The sequence below is a fragment of the Lissotriton helveticus genome, chromosome 11, assembly GCF_964261635.1.
Source record: "Lissotriton helveticus chromosome 11, aLisHel1.1, whole genome shotgun sequence".
Taxonomy (NCBI): Eukaryota; Metazoa; Chordata; class Amphibia; order Caudata; family Salamandridae; genus Lissotriton; species Lissotriton helveticus.
In genome coordinates this window covers 1,158,467,706-1,158,488,076 of record NC_136072.1, presented here as the reverse complement: position 1 = coordinate 1,158,488,076, position 20,371 = coordinate 1,158,467,706, and the positions used below count along the sequence as shown (strand labels likewise).

The 20,371-nt window shown below is 52.1% G+C and overlaps 1 protein-coding gene across 2 annotated transcripts in view; it reads left to right on the top strand.

Annotated features, from left to right (window-relative positions):
• ULK1 (unc-51 like autophagy activating kinase 1) overlaps positions 1-20,371 on the top strand; it is a 235,814-nt gene that overhangs the window by 142,788 nt on the left and 72,655 nt on the right. For both annotated transcript variants that reach the window (XM_078667977.1, XM_078667978.1), the window contains 2 exons: positions 1,694-1,752; positions 14,963-15,045. In XM_078667977.1, coding sequence (XP_078524103.1) covers positions 1,694-1,752; positions 14,963-15,045 — 142 coding nt within the window. The remainder of the gene's footprint in view (positions 1-1,693; positions 1,753-14,962; positions 15,046-20,371) is intronic.

Sequence of the window (20,371 nt, the reverse complement as noted above, 5' to 3'; positions counted from 1 at the left end):
TCCTATCTCTAACTTCTCTATGGACCGTTGTTTAAAATAATTGATTCCCAAGGTCCCTGGTCGACTTAAGTTGAGTCCCCTTGGTGCTTTATAATATACAGCGCTTCAGCACAGCCCTTCGAGGAAGAGAAGGCGCTGCCCTCATGCACACACAAGCCTTTGAGAGCATGTCGCCCACGAATACCAGGGAAAGCTGAAGGCCCCCTTGGCCCTGCTAGCTGGGAGGGCAGCAGGCTGCGTGCGCTATAAGCCCACTCTGCCCTTAAGGGTTGTGTGGGCGCTACACAAACATTTCTATCCTTGCCTGGGACGCACCAACTCCCAGGCAAGCATCACACACACAGTTCAGTGTCTGAGGCTCCTCAGACATGTCTCGCAGTCAGCGGACTGTATCCATGTGCCAGGCATGTGTACCGACGGAGGTGGCGCGCTGGGTGCTACATGAGCACGGGCAGTGGGTGTACGGTGGTCACGCTGTCTCGCCGCGGGTCGTACTGTGTCCTGCCGTGTCGATCGCAGACAAAGTTAATTTTCTGTTCTCTTGTCCTTGTGGGGCGGAAATGTTTGCTGATGTGAGTTGTGACGTTCTGCCTTGATATGTATAATGCTTTATTCCAACCTGCGTCCGCGTTGCCTTCCCCCATGGAGCCCCGCCCTCATGTTTTCGTTTGTAAGTTGCATTGTTGCGTTTGTATAGCGCTGTATACCACCCCTAGGTCCTATTTATTTATTTAGTTGACGAGTTGTATATAGCGCTGGCTAGACCCGGAGGTATCATAGTATCCATAGTAAAACACAGGAAAAAGAACAATTTTACGGTAGTTCGTCGGAGGGAGGGGGCGGAAGGAGAAATAAGCGGGGAGACCAGGAGAACTGTGCCTAATGCCCGGCTGGGTAGGTGACGGCCGAGGGGGTGACCCAGGGCCTATCTCCTCTATAGCTGTCTTGCAGCTCCACCGGGCATCAGCCATGTTGCTCAGGTTTCCGCGGTCAGGCATGACCAGAATACCAGTATTGCATGTTACGTTAGTTACAGTTGCATAATCAAACATAGGAGAACACGTCCCAAGTAGAGGATGGGGAGGAATATGGGAGGGGCTTAGAAACAGGGGGCTGGGAAGCAGATCAGTTCTGGTAGACCGGCAGCGGAAGAGAAGTACTTCATTGGGGCCCAAAAAGTTAGAGTAAGCGGGACCAAAACCGGTAGTGTGTGGGGGAAAATAGTAAATACAAGAAAGCAGAATGTGTTTAGAATGAACTGCACCCCCTGAGATGTGAGTGATTCTAGAACAGCCTCACGTTGCAGGACCACCGTTCTAGGTAAGCAACCTCTTCCTGTTGTTATCGCTACTTAGAATTTGTTGTAACGTGTGATTCGGACGCTGTGCATGATTTCAAGGTGACACGACTCCTGTAGGAATGGGAGTGAGTGGACTCCTAAAAGGAATGGGAGTGAGTGGACTCCTCTAGGAATGGGAGCGAGTGGACTCCTGTAAGAATGATTATAGGCAGGGGCGACTCGAGCCTGCCGCGCTTGTCTGGCCTCTAGAACTGACCGAGTTTTGAGGTGAAAAGACAAGAGGAGCGTCCATGTCTTACTGAACCCCTTCATCCTGTCAAAAGCGAGAATTTCTTACTAGTCCTGTTCGGTGCCTTACAGCTGAGCTAACCAGTGCTTGTTTGTCCTCCCCAGGCCAGCACGCCTCAAGACCTGCGTCTCTTCTATGAGAAGAACAAGAGCCTGGCACCCAAGTGAGTATTGCTCTGCATCATCTCTGAGTGCCCACCTCCCCTGGGCTCGCAAAGTTGGTGCTAGCCAGCTGCCAGGCACCCAGGTGGGTATTGCTTCTGCATCATCTCTGAGTGCCCACCACCCCCTGGGCTCGCACAGTTGGTGCTAGCCAGCTGCCTGGCACCCAAGTGGGTATTGCTTCTGCATCATCTCTGAGTGCCCACCTCCCCTGGGCACAGTTGGTGCTAGCCAGCTGCCTGGCACCCAAGTGGGTATTGCTTCTGCATCATCTCTGAGTGCCCACCTCCCCTGGGCACAGTTGGTGCTAGCCAGCTACCTGGCACCCAGGTGCTGTCCATGGCCTCTTTTCTCTGGACCCTGACCTGCCATCTTGTCCATTCCCTCGTCCTTTCCCCTTTTCCCTCGTGTCTCCCTTGATGATCCTTAAATGTTTCTTCCTTTTTCTGATTTGCCTTTTCTCCATACCCTTGTATCCCTCCCACCCTCCCTTGGTGTTGTGACTGCGTCCCCCCTCCGACCCCACTTAATGAAACTCTGCTCTCCTATTTTTTGGGTCTTGACCTGAGAAAATCTATTTGTATATCTATGTATATAGAGATAACTCTAATCACTGGTATATGCAGTAGACCTTTGTACTCTCTACCATTCCTATGTAACTCTTAGAGTATATCCATTCGTATCCCTTCCCTATGTATATAGAGATAACTCTAATCACTAGTATATGCAGTAGACCTTTGTACTCTCTACCATTCCTATGTGACTCTTAGAGTATATCCATGTGTATCCCTTCCCTATGTATATAGAGATAACTCTAATCACTGGTATATGCAGTAGACCTTTGTACTCTCTACCATTCCTATGTAACTCTTAGAGTATATCCACTCGTATCCCTTCCCTATGTATATAGAGATAACTCTAATCACTAGTATATGCAGTAGACCTTTGTACTCTCTACCATTCCTATGTGACTCTTAGAGTATATCCATTCGTATCCCATCCCTATGTATATAGAGATAACTCTAATCACTAGTATATGCGTAGACCTTTGAACTCTCTACCATTCCTATGTGACTCTTAGAGTATATCCATTTGTATCCCATCCCTATGTATATAGAGATAACTCTAATCACTAGTATATGAAATAGACCGGTGTGCTCTCTTCCATTCCTATGTGACTCTTAGAGTATATCCATTTGTATCCCATCCCTATGTATATAGAGATAACTCTAATCACTAGTATATGCAGTAGACCTTTGTACTCTCTTCCATTCCTATGTGACTCTTAGAGTATATCCATCCGTATCCCTTCCCTATGTATATAGAGATAACTCTAATCACTAGTATATGCAGTAGACCTTTGTACTCTCTTCCATTCCTATGTGACTCTTAGAGTATATCCACTCGTATCCCTTCCTATGTATATAGAGATAACTCTAATCACTAGTATATGAAATAGACCGGTGTGCTCTCTTCCATTCCTATGTGACTCTTAGAGTATATCCATCCGTATCCCTTCCCTATGTATATAGAGATAACTCTAATCACTGGTATATGCAGTAGACCTTTGTACTCTCTACCATTCCTATGTGACTCTTAGAGTATATCCATTCGTATCCCTTCCCTATGTATTTAGAGATAACTCTAATCACCAGTCTCTTCTTTGTGTGGCTTTACATCTTGTACATTTGCATTTTTTTCTGTTTGTATCTTTTGGTAACGCATGTAATCCTTAGTCCTTATGTTTTGCAATTGGTTCTTATGTAAAGCGCTCTGACACCTTTGGGTAATGTTCGCGCTATGTAAAATCGCATTAAATGAATAAAATAAAAATAAAAATTGCTTATGCGTCCTCTGAGTGCCCACCTCCCCTGGACACAGATGGTGCTAGCCAGCTGCCTGGCACCCAGGTAGGTATTGCTCCTGCGTCCTCTGAGTGCCCACCTCCCCTGGGCACAGTTGGGACTAGCCAGCTGCCTGGCACCCAGGTAGGTATTGCTCCTGCGTCCTCTGAGTGCCCACCTCCCCTGGGCACAGTTGGGACTAGCCAGCTGCCTGGCACCCAGGTGGGTATAGCTTCTGCGTCCTCTGAGTGCCCACCTCCCCTGGGCACAGTTGGTGCTAGCCAGCTGCCTGGCACCCAGGTGGGTATAGCTTCTGCGTCCTCTGAGTGCCCACCTCCCCTGGGCACAGTTGGGGCGAGCCAGCTGCCACCTCTGGGCCCTGCTGGCTCCCGTAGCCCATAAGATCCGGGGCAGTGTCAGTCGAAGGCCCAGCTCTCGGTGGTCCTGTTCCCCAGTCATCCTCCGGAGAAGGCAGACGCGTCTCCAAGGTGCTCCGTGGTCGTAGAATCCAGCCTGTTCGTTTCTTGTCAGGACAAGAGATGGGTTAAATCCTTCTGGACATACGTGTGCTCGGAGTTTGACAAGGAGCCCGTGAGCTCTTCGGGGCTAAGATGCTCAGAGCCACCGCTATAAAGTGTCCGTCTGGGCTTCACTTGGGACCTGGGACCCTTGAGCAGACCCCCCAAGACCTCTCTTCCTTCTCTGTGGGCGCTAGAGCTCTGGGGCTGCCCATCACTGAATGTATTAACTCATAAACATGGGCTTACTAATGTTTAATATGTTATTATGTTTTTAAACTTGTTCATATTATTGAAATACGATAATCTGATTATGCAAAGTTAAAAACAGGTTTATGAAACCACAAATTATTCATAAATACAAGTGTACAGTGCTTGCACATTGTAATACATCAAATATTTGTCCTATCTTGCTAAAAAAAATTGTAAACTATACATATGTGATAAAACATATACTAATAGTGACATATGGTATGTCCCCTATATCCAAGCACACACGGCCATTCTGACCACTGCTAGTGCACAGTGTCTTTTATTTCTGGTTCATGTTCTTCATGTCGATCCACTGCAATCGAGGTGTTTTGAAATGCGGCCAGTGTTCACATCTTTATTTTACGTGCTGGCGATTTTTGTCCAATTGGCCAGTCTTGGCAGATTCCATTAAGCTCAATTCGTAGACCAAGACGAGTCCATCTGTGTCCAGTTAGCACATCATAGTACCCTCCATAGCCCTCGCTTCCCCTGTATCTCTCTCCCCCTGTGCCTTTCTTCTCTCTGTGTCTCTCTTGTTCGTGCCTCTCTTCGCCCTGTGTCTTGCTTCCTTCTGTGTCTTGCTTCCCCCTGTGTCTTGCTTCCCCCTGTGTCTCTCTTGCCCCCATGTGTCTCTCCATCTTGCCTCCTATGTCTCTCTCCCCCCCTCCCCCCCCTTAGCACAGAGCCCCCTGCTGGCGAGGGCCACAGACTGCAGAACAAACCTTCACTTCCTTTCACCACTTCTCGTATATTTTGGGGGGAAACAGCGAATGTTGCTTTTGAACTGCTGAAGCCGGTTGTGCTGCTTGCAGCGCCTGAGCTCCGGGGGGGGGGGTGAAGGGGAGGGGGAGGGGTGGGGGGGAGTTGTTGTCTTCTGTAGCACCACGAGGCTTCTGCACACCAGCATCATAACATCAGCGACCTGCAAGAACCGGCTGAAACCAGCCCAGCATGACCCTCTCGTGGGGGGGCGGGGGAGCTCCAAAAACACAAAAGTCCCTCTATTGAATTCCAAGAAGGGAACAAACCCATTTACACTGGACCAAGTGTCAAATGCTCATATATCTACCAATTTTTCAGTAAAAGGGGCAATATTCTTAAACAAGTATTATCTAATATAAAATTATTACACTCAATTACCCAACACAATCTTTACACAATTATATGAAACGCAAATGTATAAATTTAAAACAAATATAAAAGCAGAAATCATTAAAAACATTTTATTAAACTCATTGGTCAACAGTCACAATCGAAATACATCTTTCTTTAATAGACGCCTACATCTTCCTCCCAGTCTGGGTTACGATCTTATTCCTACAAGTTTACAGATAAAAACTGCGCATGGACGGAGCGGTCTGGGGTGAATCCACGGATGAGGGGCCGCGTTTCACCCCCTGACGCCGACTGACCAGACATGTCTCGTACACACGGTCACTGATGCGAACACACGGTCACTGATGCGAACACACGGTCACTGATGCGAACACACGGTCACTGATGCGGGCGGGTCAAGACACGTCTCCAACACACGGTCACTGATGCGGGCGGGTCCAGACATGTCTCCAACACACGGTCACTGATGCGAACACACGGTCACTGATGCGGGCGGGTCAAGACACGTCTCCAACACACGGTCACTGATGCGGGCGGGTCCAGACATGTCTCCAACACACGGTCACTGATGCGGGCGGGTCCAGACATGTCTCCAACACACGGTCACTGATGCGAACACACGGTCACTGATGCGGGCCGGGTCCAGACATGTCTCCAACACACGGTCACTGATGCGAACACACGGTCACTGATGCGGGCGGGTCCAGACATGTCTCCAACACACGGTCACTGATGCGGGCGGGTCCAGACATGTCTCCAACACACGGTCACTGATGCGAACACACGGTCACTGATGCGGGCGGGTCAAGACACGTCTCCAACACACGGTCACTGATGCGAACACACGGTCACTGATGCGGGCCGGGTCCAGACATGTCTCCAACACACGGTCACTGATGCGAACACACGGTCACTGATGCGGGCGGGTCCAGACACGTCTCCAACACACGGTCACTGAAGCGGCCGGGTCCAGACACGTCTCCAACACACGGTCACTGATGCGGGCGGGTCCAGACACGTCTCCAACACATGGTCACTGATGCGGCCGGGTCCAGACACGTCTCCAACACACGGTCACTGATGCGGGCGGGTCCAGACACGTCTCCAACACACGGTCACTGATGCGGGCGGGTCCAGGCACATCTCCAACACACGGTCACTGATGCGGCAGGGTCCAGACATGTCTCCAACACACGGTCACTGATGCGGCAGGGTCCAGACATGTCTCCAACACACGGTCACTGATGCGGGCGGGTCCAGGCACATCTCCAACACACGGTCACTGATGCGGGCCGGGTCCAGACACGTCTCCAACACACGGTCACTGATGCGGGCGGGTCCAGGCACATCTCCAACACACGGTCACTGATGCGGCAGGGTCCAGACATGTCTCCAACACACGGTCACTGATGCGGCAGGGTCCAGACATGTCTCCAACACACGATCACTGATGCGGGCGGGTCCAGACATGTCTCCAACACACGGTCACTGATGCGGGCGGGTCCAGACACGTCTACAACACACGGTCACTGATGCGGGCGGGTCCAGGCACGTCTCCAACACACGGTCACTGATGCGGCCGGGTCCAGACACGTCTACAACACACGGTCACTGATGCGGGCGGGTCCAGACACGTCTCCAACACACGGTCACTGATGCGGGCGGGTCCAGGCACGTCTCCAACACACGGTCACTGATGCGGTCGGGTCCAGACATGTCTCCAACACACGGCACATGTCTCCAACACACGGTCACTGATGCGGGCAGGTCCAGACATGTCTCCAACACACGGTCACTGATGCGGCCGGGTCCGGACATGTCTCCAAAACACGGTCACCGATGCGGGCGGGTCCAGACATGTCTCCCAACACACGGTCACTGATACGGCCGGGTCCAGACATGTCTCCAACACACGGTCACTGATGCGGCCGGGTCCAGACATGTCTCCAACACACGGTCACTGATACGGCCGGGTCCAGACATGTCTCCAACACACGGTCACTGATGCGGCCGGGTCCAGACATGTCTCCAACACACGGTCACTGATGCGGGCGGGTCCAGACATGTCTCCAACACACGGTCACTGATACGGCCGGGTCCAGACATGTCTCCAACACACGGTCACTGATATGGGCGGGTCCAGACATGTCGCCAACACACGGTCACTGATGCGAACACACGGTCACTGATGCGGGCGGGTCCAGACATGTCTCCAACACACGGTCACTGATGCGAACACACGGTCACTGATGCGGGCGGGTCCAGACATGTCTCCAACACACGGTCACTGATGCGGCCGAGTCCAGACATGTCTCCAACACACGGTCACTGATGCGGGCGGGTCCAGACTTGTCTCCAACACACAGTCACTGATGCGGGCGGGTCCAGACTTGTCTCCAACACACGGTCACTGATGCGGGCGGGTCCAGGCACGTCTCCAACACACGGTCACTGATGCGGCCGGGTCCAGACATGTCTCCAACACACGGCACATGTCTCCAACACACGGTCACTGATGCGGTCGGGTCCAGACATGTCTCCAACACACGGCACATGTCTCCAACACACGGTCACTGATGCGGTCGGGTCCAGACATGTCTCCAACACACGGCACATGTCTCCAACACACGGTCACTGATGCGGCCGGGTCCAGACATGTCTCCAAAACACGGTCACCGATGCGGGCGGGTCCAGACATGTCTCCAACACACGGTCACTGATACGGCCGGGTCCAGACATGTCTCCAACACACGGTCACTGATGCGGGCAGGTCCAGACACGTCTCCAACACACGGTCACTGATGCGGGCGGGTCCAGACACGTCTCCAACACACAGTAACTGATGCGGGCGGGTCCAGACACGTCTCCAACACACGGTCACTGATGCGGCTGGGTCCAGACATGTCTCCAACACACTGTCACTGATGCGGGCGGGTCCAGACATGTCTCCAACACACGGTCACTGATGCGGGCGGGTCCAGACATGTCTCCAACACACGGTCACTGATGCGGCCGGGTCCAGACATGTCTCCAACACACGGTCACTGATGCGGGCGGGTCCAGACATGTCTCGTACACACGGTCACTGATGCGAACACACGGTCACTGATGCGGGCGGGTCCAGACATGTTTCCAACACACGGTCACTGATGCGGGCGGGTCCAGACATGTCTCCAACACACGGTCACTGATGCGGGCGGGCCCAGACATGTCTCCAACACACGGTCACTGATGCGGCCGGGTCCAGACATGTCTCCAAAACACGGTCACTGATGCGGGCGGGTCCAGACATGTCTCCAACACACGGTCACTGATGCGAACACACGGTCACTGATGCGGCCGGGTCCAGACATGTTTCCAACACACGGTCACTGATGCGGGCCGGGTCCAGACATGTCTCCAACACACGGTCACTGATGCGGCCGGGTCCAGACATGTCTCCAACACACGGTCACTGATGCGGGCGGGTCCAGGCATGTCTCCAACACACGGCACATGTCTCCAACACACGGTCACTGATGCAGTCGGGTCCAGACATGTCTCCAACACACGGTCACTGATGCGGTCGGGTCCAGACATGTCTCCAACACACGGTCACGGATGCGGGCGGGTCCAGACATGTCTCCAACACACGGTCACGGATGCGGCCGGGTCCAGACTTGTCTCCAACACACGGTCACTGATGCGGGCGGGTCCAGGCACGTCTCCAACACACGGTCACTGATGCGGCCGGGTCCAGACATGTCTCCAACACACGGCACATGTCTCCAACACACGGTCACTGATGCGGTCGGGTCCAGACATGTCTCCAACACACGGCACATGTCTCCAACACACGGTCACTGATACGGCCGGGTCCAGACATGTCTCCAACACACGGTCACTGGTGCGGGCCGGGTCCAGACATGTCTCCAACACACGGTCACTGATGCGGGCGGGTCCAGACACGTCTCCAACACATGGTCACTGATGCGGCCGGGTCCAGACACGTCTCCAACACACGGTCACTGATGCGGGCGGGTCCAGGCACGTCTCCAACACACGGTCACTGATGCGGGCGGGTCCAGGCATGTCTCCAACACACGGTCACTGATGCGGGCCGGGTCCAGACACGTCTCCAACACACGGTCACTGATGCGGGCGGGTCCAGGCACGTCTCCAACACACGGTCACTGATGCGGTCGGGTCCAGACATGTCTCCAACACACGGCACATGTCTCCAACACACGGTCACTGATACGGCCGGGTCCAGACATGTCTCCAACACACGGTCACTGATGCGGGCCGGGTCCAGACATGTCTCCAACACACGGTCACTGATGCGGGCGGGTCCAGGCACGTCTCCAACACACGGTCACTGATGCGGTCGGGTCCAGACATGTCTCCAACACACGGCACATGTCTCCAACACACGGTCACTGATACGGCCGGGTCCAGACATGTCTCCAACACACGGTCACTGATGCGGGCGGGTCCAGACACGTCTCCAACACACGGTCACTGATGCGGTCGGGTCCAGACACGTCTCCAACACACGGTCACTGATGCGGTCGGGTCCAGACATGTCTCCAACACACGGCACATGTCTCCAACACGCGGTCACTGATACGGCCGGGTCCAGACATGTCTCCAACACACGGTCACTGATGCGGCTGGGTCCAGACACGTCTCCAACACACGGTCACTGATGCGGGCGGGTCCAGGCACGTCTCCAACACACGGTCACTGATGCGGGCGGGTCCAGACATGTCTCCAACACACGGTCACTGATGCGGGCGGGTCCAGACACGTCTCCAACACACGGTCACTGATGCGGGCGGGTCCAGGCACGTCTCCAACACACGGTCACTGATGCGGCCGGGTCCAGACACGTCTCCAACACACGGTCACTGATGCGGGTGGGTCCAGGCACGTCTCCAACACACGGTCACTGATGCGGGCGGGTCCAGGCACGTCTCCAACACACGGTCACTGATGCGGTCGGGTCCAGACATGTCTCCAACACACGGCACATGTCTCCAACACATGGTCACTGATACGGCCGGGTCCAGACATGTCTCCAACACACGGTCACTGATGCGGGCCGGGTCAGACATGTCTCCAACACACGGTCACTGATGCGGGCGGGTCCAGGCACGTCTCCAACACACGGTCACTGATGCGGGCGGGTCCAGACATGTCTCCAACACACGGTCACGGGCAGGAGATGCTCGGCCGTGTGTGGTGTCATCCCAGGGCGTGTCTGCCTGGGGGCGTGGCCTACAGTAGGGACAGCCAATCACAGCCAGTTTAACACAGCACCCTATGCTACAGAAAGTCCAGGCTTGGCATCGCTGCCACCCAGGCTGAAACCCGAGCAGAGGGCTGAGCATAGGACGCCGCTGGCATAAGGGTTCATGAACCCTGCCTGTCTGGCTGTCTACAGCTATAGATGCGGGGACTCTGTGCCCTCAGCATGCCAGCAGCCACCCACCAGCGCTAACGAGGGGCCTGGCGAGTGCTGGCGCACACCCTGGCAACTTAACTGGCAGCCGTGTGTTTGGCAGGGTTCATTTACACATGCAAATTCAGTTTCTTATTCAAAGCAGATATAACTCACGCCGCAGGAAGTGATGTCAGTAGAAGCCACCTATCCATATTCATTCCAGGAGGTGGCAGTGCCAAGCCTGGGCAAGACTCTGCCAGGAGCGAGGCTGCTCCACAGCATTCAAACTAAACAGTCAATAACAATATTTGTGCATCTGTGGGGGGCAGGAGCGGATGGTCAGTCTGAAGAGGTCTGAACAGACCCCCATGGGCTGCCGAGGTGTCTGCAGCACTTCAGATGCCCGTCGAGCCCACAGCGCGTTGTAAGTGCCTCCTGGGCACAGCTGGCAGACCCATAGAAGAGGAGCTGGCAAGCCACAGACATGAATGATAGCGCCTCAGGTGCTCAGCCGTCTCACTTTTCACGACAGGCGCTTCGTGCCCTGAGAGCTCACACCTCCTCCATCAGACCGAAGCACCCTGTTTCACCCAGTACCGGCTGGTGTGTGGGAGAGGGCTGCGTCACCTCGCGGAGTGTGCCCGAAGGGACATCTGATGGGCTGGGACTCTGCCTTCGGCTTCACTCTGGTAAAGATTTGAGATGAGGGAGACAGGGCGGTGGTCTGTTCCCATGTTTCTCAGCACTCTGTGCCAAGCCTGAGGCCAAGCCCTGTCCAACGGAGGGGGCAGTCTCGGACCCCTTCTAGAGCTGGGAGATTGGTCCTGTGTCCAGAGGATGCAGCAATGCTTCTAGCCAGGACCTCAAAGATGGCTGAAATGTGCACCTTTCAGTGAGCGAGGGAAAAGCATTTTCCAATACTGGATTCTACTGTCATCTGGATGTAATTTCTCATGGACAAGTCATCAGGCTACGAAGGACAAACAGTTGCATTAGCACAAGACATATGGGATGATCCTCACCCCGTCCAGAGAACCTCCACCAGGGAAGGTTTTTGTTCTCCTTCGATGCAGGAGTTTGAGTCTTTGCGGTACTTTCAGTCCCACCTCAACTGTTCAAGGGCCTCCCTCATATTCCCTTCTTTTGCTGGACAATTTAAGGTTTTGGAATGTGTTTTTTTTTTCGGAGTTTTATATAGCGCGAACTAGACCCGAACCGAATCAGTTATCAGAGCGCTTTACATAGCACCAGTTACGTTACATGAGGACACACTTTCATTTTTTATTTTTTTTGGCACGGGGAGATTAAGTGATTTGTCCAGAATCACGGGGGTTTTTGGCGTCGTTACCGAGACTCTAACCCTGTTCCCCAGGTCCGAGGTCGAGCGCCTTAGCCGTTAGGCCAACCCCTCTCCCTGTTCCTTCTCTAGTCTTCGACGCGTGTGAAGGGCTCACACCTGTGGTTTTAGTGTCTACAGCACTGATCCTTCTCTGACAATCTATCCGTCCACACGGGGTTCCGCACCGTCGCTGATGTCTACACAATAAACGCCCTGAAAGTCCGTTCCTTTGCGTCGACCAGTGGAGCAGCCGATGCTTCCAGGTGAGACTCTCAGAGAGGCCAAGGTCCATGCAGAGGCCCCAGCGAGCACTAGGCTGAGCGCGATTGCCTCGCCCGGCGCAGCCGTTTCACGCAGTTCCTCCAAAGGCCTAGCAAGCTGTTGCCTGGTACCTGCATGTAGTCTGCTGCCACGGGTATTTTTACTAAATGTGCCACGCATCAGCACCATCAAAGCTTCCTTTTGCTGTGGAGCTGTTTGTTGTTGAGTGGTCAGCATGCACGTGGCACCTCAAGACTAACCGTGGGCAATGACCGCCGCTCCACTAGCGAATGTTGCAGAGATTTGCTAAGTACGCATTACATTGAACACACAGAATTCATGCAAAAACTCCGACTCCGCCACATAGCGGAGTTAGCTACAACCCTTTGATAAAACAACTTTACCTTTACATGCTAAAAAGCATATAACCAATTCACAAAAGTGAACTTTGAAAAATATCAGGCAATGAGAGAGGTGATGATTTTGGGGTCCCCCTAACCTAAGGGGGGGGAGCGGGGTAAGCAGATTCCTTGAACACAAAGAGCATATCATGCTGAACGATTGGTGGTGGTCCCATCCTCCTAGGACCATCCCAAGCACAGGTATGGGCAAAAATACAATGCCAACCCAAAGGCCCAGCAAAGCATTATGGGGCGAGATTCTGGAGTGCAGTGAATATTATCGTATTTGCTCTCAGCGGAGCAGGAGAGCCTGCCCCTTGAGGAATGTTTTGATATTAGATACGATAGTATTCACTGCACTCAAGAATCTACTCTACGCCGTGTTCACATACCGCCTACTCTAGGCAGTGTTCACGTACCGCCTACTCTAGGCAGTGTTCACGTACCGCCTACTCTAGGCAGTGTTCACGTACCGCCTACTCTAGGCAGTGTTCACGTACCGCCTACTCTACGCAGAGATCACATACCACCTAGCCTCTACGCAGTGTTCACATACCACCTACTCTACGCAGAGATCACATACCACCTACTCTACGCAGAGATCACATACCACCAAGCCTCTACGCAGTGTTCACATACCACCTACTCTACGCAGAGATCACATACCACCTACTCTACGCAGAGATCACATACCACCTACTCTACGCAGAGATCACATACCACCTACTCTACGCAGAGATCACATACCACCTAGCCTCTACGCAGTGTTCACATACCACCTACTCTACGCAGAGATCACATACCACCTACTCTACGCAGAGATCACATACCACCTAGCCTCTACGCAGTGTTCACATACCACCTACTCTACGCAGAGATCACATACCACCTAGCCTCTACGCAGTGTTCACATACCACCTACTCTACGCAGAGATCACATACCACCTAGCCTCTACGCAGTGTTCACATACCACCTACTCTACGCAGAGATCACATACCACCTAGCCTCTACGCAGTGTTCACATACCACCTACTCTACGCAGAGATCACATACCACCTAGCCTCTACGCAGTGTTCACATACCACCTACTCTACGCAGAGATCACATACCACCTAGCCTCTACGCAGTGTTCACATACCACCTACTCTACGCAGAGATCACATACCACCTACTCTACGCAGAGATCACATACCACCAAGCCTCTACGCAGTGTTCACATACCACCTACTCTACGCAGAGATCACATACCACCTACTCTACGCAGAGATCACATACCACCTACTCTACGCAGAGATCACATACCACCTACTCTACGCAGAGATCACATACCACCTACTCTACGCAGAGATCACATACCACCTAGCCTCTACGCAGTGTTCACATACCACCTACTCTACGCAGAGATCACATACCACCTACTCTACGCAGAGATCACATACCACCTAGCCTCTACGCAGTGTTCACATACCACCTACTCTACGCAGAGATCACATACCACCTAGCCTCTACGCAGTGTTCACATACCACCTACTCTACGCAGAGATCACATACCACCTAGCCTCTACGCAGTGTTCACATACCACCTACTCTACGCAGAGATCACATACCACCTAGCCTCAACGCAGTGTTCACATACCACCTACTCTACGCAGAGATCCCATACCACCTACTCTACGCAGAGATCACATACCACCTACTCTACGCAGAGATCACATACCACCTAGCCTCAACGCAGTGTTCACATACCACCTACTCTACGCAGAGATCCCATACCACCTACTCTACGCAGAGATCACATACCACCTACTCTACACAGTGATCACAAACCACCTACCCTGACTCCGACCCCTCACCACCCTCCCTCCTACCCCTCACCACCCTCCCTCCTAGCGCCTAGCTGTCCATCTTCTGGCACCCTAGCCCGCCCATAGAGCCTCTCTACCCATTGTCTAGCAGCGGTCATCTTATGCAGCGCTCTCCTCACAGACCCAGCTCAGCGCGTCTCTCCAGGGCTCTATTGTGTATGTTAAACTGGGTCCAATGTTTGATTTCCAGCATCCCACGGGAGACCTCCAGCCACCTGAAGGGGCTGCTGATGGGGCTGCTGCAGCGGAACCAGAAGGACCGCATGGACTTCGGTAAGAGCAACTCCAGACAGCACGGATGGCTGCTTGAAGCGCGTGCATGTGTGAGGTGACGTCATACAGACCTTTCATGCCCATGTGGGGTGGTGTCGACGTCTGGATAGAACTGATCCATACTTTATCTAATATATCCGCTTAGAAGGTGTGTCCCTCCCAACCTGTGTCACTACGCGTTCTACCTTTCAGAGGAAACTCCAGCTCCTCGCTGAGGCCTGTGGGCCACGGTGTGGGCTCAGTGTTCATTGCACCCGATGAATAACCCTGGGCGGAGTTCGCGGAGTTGTACTACTCGGAGCTACACGAAGTGCTAAAAAAACTCCGTCCCACTATGCGGAGCTTCGCAAGCTGCGGAATTCCATAGAAAAATGCTGTTCGCTGTGATTGCACAGTGCGGATGCTTGTCCGCACTGTGCAGTCATTGTGAACGGCACCTTGCACAGCGCCAGCGGTCCCTTCCTTCCCTTTTTTGGCCTAAACAATTATGGTAATTTGAATCGAAAAACAACACAAAATATGCCAATGCTGGAATATTTTACCTAATACACAAATATAAAAATAAAGTTAATTGTAATGGAAAGGTTGGATCATTTCTAATTTATATTGTGGCTAACCATCGTCCGTATTATATTATTTTGATGCACTTGCACTGCTCCCATGATTCAGTATGAAAATGGCAACTTATTTTGTAGCCTCCAATTTCTTCACATTTACAGGATATTTTAATATTTTCTATTTTACATTTGGCTTTTTTATTTACACCTTATTAATCTGTTAATATTATTTAATTTTCTAAGCAGTCGCAGACCCAGGGGTCCCCAATCACTGCCCTTCCCGGGTTCCTCGTCCTCCCTGTGATCTGGGCTCTTGTTTCCTGGGCGAGGACTCCTTCCCTTGGGGCTCTGGGCCCCAGGAGCGCCAAGGCTCGGTCACTGCTTTAATTAAGGCTCGAGCTGTAAAGGGAAAGACATGTGGTTTGATATGAAGTGTTGCCCTGTGCCCTATGCCCGCGGTGCCCCCGGGCAGGCGGGCCTGGCTGAGCCCGGCTCGGCTGCTTCTTCGCGCCTCGCACCTGTTTCCGGGGAATTACTGGCATCTACCGGCCCTCGTGTCTGTTTGCAGGAGGTCATACCGAGGGAGCCTGTCTTTCATCCTTACAAGGCAGATGAAATGGTGCCCATCTGTTGACTCAGAGTAGCACCTGCTGTTTACAGCGCTGAGAGCCTCGGTGATGTCACAATATAAAAATAATCATTCATAATTAGGAATACCTGTAAACCAGGCGTGCAACACCCATTGGACTCAAAGGGCTTCAGCCCCCCCCGTCGTGGATGAGACAGCTTCCCAGGCACACACACAGCCGCACCCGAGCACTTCACAGGTCTTTAAAAGACCATTTGCATGTTAATGAGGCCTTGCTGCGGTTTCACCCCTTCTAAGAGACCCTGCAGCTCCACTCTGCATGTTGCTTAAAGATTCAGCCCCCCCCACCCGACATTTTTTCTTAGGACCAGTGGGTGGGTGTGAGTAGCCTGTCATGTGTAACTGAGGCTCTTGGGGCGGAAAGACCTGGACCAGTGGGTCGGTGAGAGCAGCCTGTCCTGTGTGGAGAGTCTTGGGTGGAAAGACCTGGACCAGTGGGTGGGTGTGAGCAGCCTGTCATGTGTAACTGGGGCTCTTGGGTGGAAAGACCAGGACCAGTGGATGGGGTTGAGCAGCCTGGCATGTGTGGAGGGTATTGGGTGGAAAGATCTGGGCCACTGGGTGGGTGTGAGTAGCCTGTCCTGTGTGGAGAGTCTTGGGTGGAAAGACCTGGGCCAGTGGGTGGGTTTGAGCAGCCTGTCATGTGTAACTGGGGCTCTTGGGTGGAAAGACCAGGACCAGTGGATGGGGTTGAGCAGCCTGGCATGTGTGGAGGGTATTGGGTGGAAAGATCTGGGCCACTGGGTGGGTTTGAGCAGCCTGTCCTGTGTCGAGAGTCTTGGGTGGAAAGACCTGGACCATTGGGTGGGTGTGAGTAGCCTGTCATGTGTAACTGGGGCTCTTGGGTGGAAAGACCAGGACCAGTGGATGGGGTTGAGCAGCCTGGCATGTGTGGAGGGTATTGGGTGGAAAGATCTGGGCCACTGGGTGGGTGTGAGTAGCCTGTCCTGTGTGGAGAGTCTTGGGTGGAAAGATCTGGGCCACTGGGTGGGTTTGAGCAGCCTGTCCTGTGTGGAGAGTCTTGGGTGGAAAGACCTGGGCCAGTGGATGGGTTTGAGCAGCCTGTCATGTGTAACTGGGGCTCTTGGGTGGAAAGACCAGGACCAGTGGATGGGGTTGAGCAGCCTGTCCTGTGTGGAGAGTCTTGGGTGGAAAGATCTGGGCCACTGGGTGGGTTTGAGCAGCCTGTCATGTGTAACTGAGGCTCTTGGGGCGGAAAGACCTGGACCAGTGGGTCGGTGAGAGCAGCCTGTCCTGTGTGGAGAGTCTTGGGTGGAAAGACCTGGACCAGTGGGTGGGTGTGAGCAGCCTGTCATGTGTAACTGGGGCTCTTGGGTGGAAAGACCAGGACCAGTGGATGGGGTTGAGCAGCCTGGCATGTGTGGAGGGTATTGGGTGGAAAGATCTGGGCCACTGGGTGGGTGTGAGTAGCCTGGCCTGTGTGGAGAGTCTTGGGTGGAAAGACCTGGGCCAGTGGGTGGGTTTGAGCAGCCTGTCATGTGTAACTGGGGCTCTTGGGTGGAAAGACCAGGACCAGTGGATGGGGTTGAGCAGCCTGGCATGTGTGGAGGGTATTGGGTGGAAAGATCTGGGCCACTGGGTGGGTGTGAGTAGCCTGTCCTGTGTGGAGAGTCTTGGGTGGAAAGATCTGGGCCACTGGGTGGGTTTGAGCAGCCTGTCATGTGTAACTGAAGCTCTTGGGGCGGAAAGACCTGGACCAGTGGGTCGGTGAGAGCAGCCTGTCCTGTGTAACTGGGGCTCTTGGGTGGAAAGACCAGGGCCAGTGGATGGGGTTGAGCAGCCTGTCCTGTGTGGAGAGTCTTGGGTGGAAAGATCTGGGCCACTGGGTGGGTGTGAGCAGCCTGTCCTGTGTGGAGAGTCTTGGGTGGAAAGACCTGGACCATTGGGTCAGTAACTGAGGCTCGTGGTTGGAAAGACCAGGTCCACTGTGCGGGTGTGAGCAGCCGGTCATGTGGAAGCGAAAGTCTTGGGTGGAAAGACCAGGTCCACTGGGTGGGCGTGAGCAGCGTGTCATGTGAAGTATGTAATATCTTAATAAATGTGTTCACATGTCTTCCTCTACTCCACCAGTGGAACTCTGTAAATATGATGTCATTTAGAATGTTATGACCTGTTTCATCACAGTTGGTCTTGGGCTGAGCATCTAGCCAGACGCTCCTGGTGGGGTTTTTGTATATGTATAACTTGTCCTAATAAATCTACTTAAAAGCTACCTTCAGTCTGGACCCAAGTTACTACATTAATTTGGCGACGTTTTCAAGAAAGAACCTACAATTTCCACCTCAAAAAGAAAAAGAAGATGTGTCTGGGAACCTCAAGTTATCTACACTGCTGTAACCAACTATCAAGAAATCAACCCCACCAGTGACCTCTACACCGGTCGCCCTCATCAGCATTCAAGTTGGTTCCCGTGCTGTGCTCCCAGTGAGAGCAAGCAAGACACTCCACAACCCATGTCTTCAGCGATGATTTCATGAGGGTATAAAGCCACTCCTCAACTATATTTGCGTGCTAAATCTACAAAACTGGGTGAGCAGACAATTACTCTTATTTGATCTACACTACTTCCAGACACGCTCTGCCCTGCTTTGGTCTTCTTTCAATTTTGAGACCCTTGGCTGCTGTGCTTTGCATGTTGTAAGCTGAGTTTGACATTTTGTTTATAACTGGACTTCAACAAAGTCCTACATGCTGTTCCTACAGCGCATCAAGAACTCAGTCCCTTACATGCGTGTAAGAAACTGCACAGAGACACTCCAAGTACAATAAGCCAGTTCGTTTGTTTAACTCGCATTTCCCAAAGTAATTGACTTTTGACCATCTGGCTTCAAACAGACATGCTAAAGAATCTGCTTGATTTATGTCTATTTCCCTAATCTCATCTGTTGTGATACTAGGAAGAGCAAAACCAGGTCACGAGATGGATTTGGAGTCACGCAACTACGACAGAACGAACCTTACTGTCTTAAATTGGTCGTCTTAAACTGTCGTTAATTTTTATGCCAAGTTTTGAATACAATTGTGATGATTCTAATGTTTTCAATATTTAATAAGCTTGAAGAAATATCGTGCAACTTAATCCAACGTCATATCAACTGCTCAACTGCCTTTCCACGTTTAAAACAACGTTTAAAAAATGCAGCGCGCGCCTTTTGCTTTGCGCACTCACCTGCTTTCTGTTACGGAGCTCCTATGACGCGCTGCCTTCCCTGCCGGATTCTCCGATGCTTTGGTGTGGAGAAGCGCCGTGAGCCATCCGTCTTTGCGCCACTGTACGTGCCGCCATCTTTTATTGTGTTGCGCTAGTGCGTCCTGTCACCACTGGAGTTTGTTTCCCGTCGTTCTACATTTCACAAACCACTGCGATGGGACTTTTGGAAGTGAGCTTCTACTGTTTGTTCTTGAGGGACATCCTACAGGAAGGTACTGTGGATCTACTATTTCTTTTGGTGGCAGTTTGTCCTTCGTTTCAATGAGGATATATTGCTCGGGGGCAAAGATCGAGCTCCGGCGTGTAAAATTATTGTCAATGCGCATATGAAAACTTGAGCCCCAGTGCTGGACTGCTTCACAATTACAATCCATAAGTGAAATCTGCGTTCGTCACATTTATCTGTAGTTTTCCTATATTTCCACAGAATTCATTTCACTGTACCATACTGCCATCTTCTGGGTCGAGTTAGTATTTTGAATTTTATCCACTTTAGTATAGTCCCATTTCAGTCCCATTTCCTTGCATTTTCAATGGTGCAATTTGGGAATAGTGAACGTAATTCATTTTGTGTTCAAGTTGACAAATCTATTTCTGCGGAGCTCAAAAATTACCTCGTTTTTTTTTTAGGCACACTATTGTCATGCTTTCAACTTTATTTTACGCATTATTAGCGTACAGTAATGCCGTTATTATTTCAAGCACAGTACAGTTTATAAAATTATAATAATACAGCAGTTATTTGTGCACAATTAAGTTTAGTCTTATACAGTGTATATTCGTTTTGTCTCACAGTGCACAAATTTTAAGCTTCAGTCGGTTCAAGGTTTGTAGTTGTATAGCTGTTTCTCTTTCTTAAGAGTTGGATAAAAAAATGATTCTCATTTT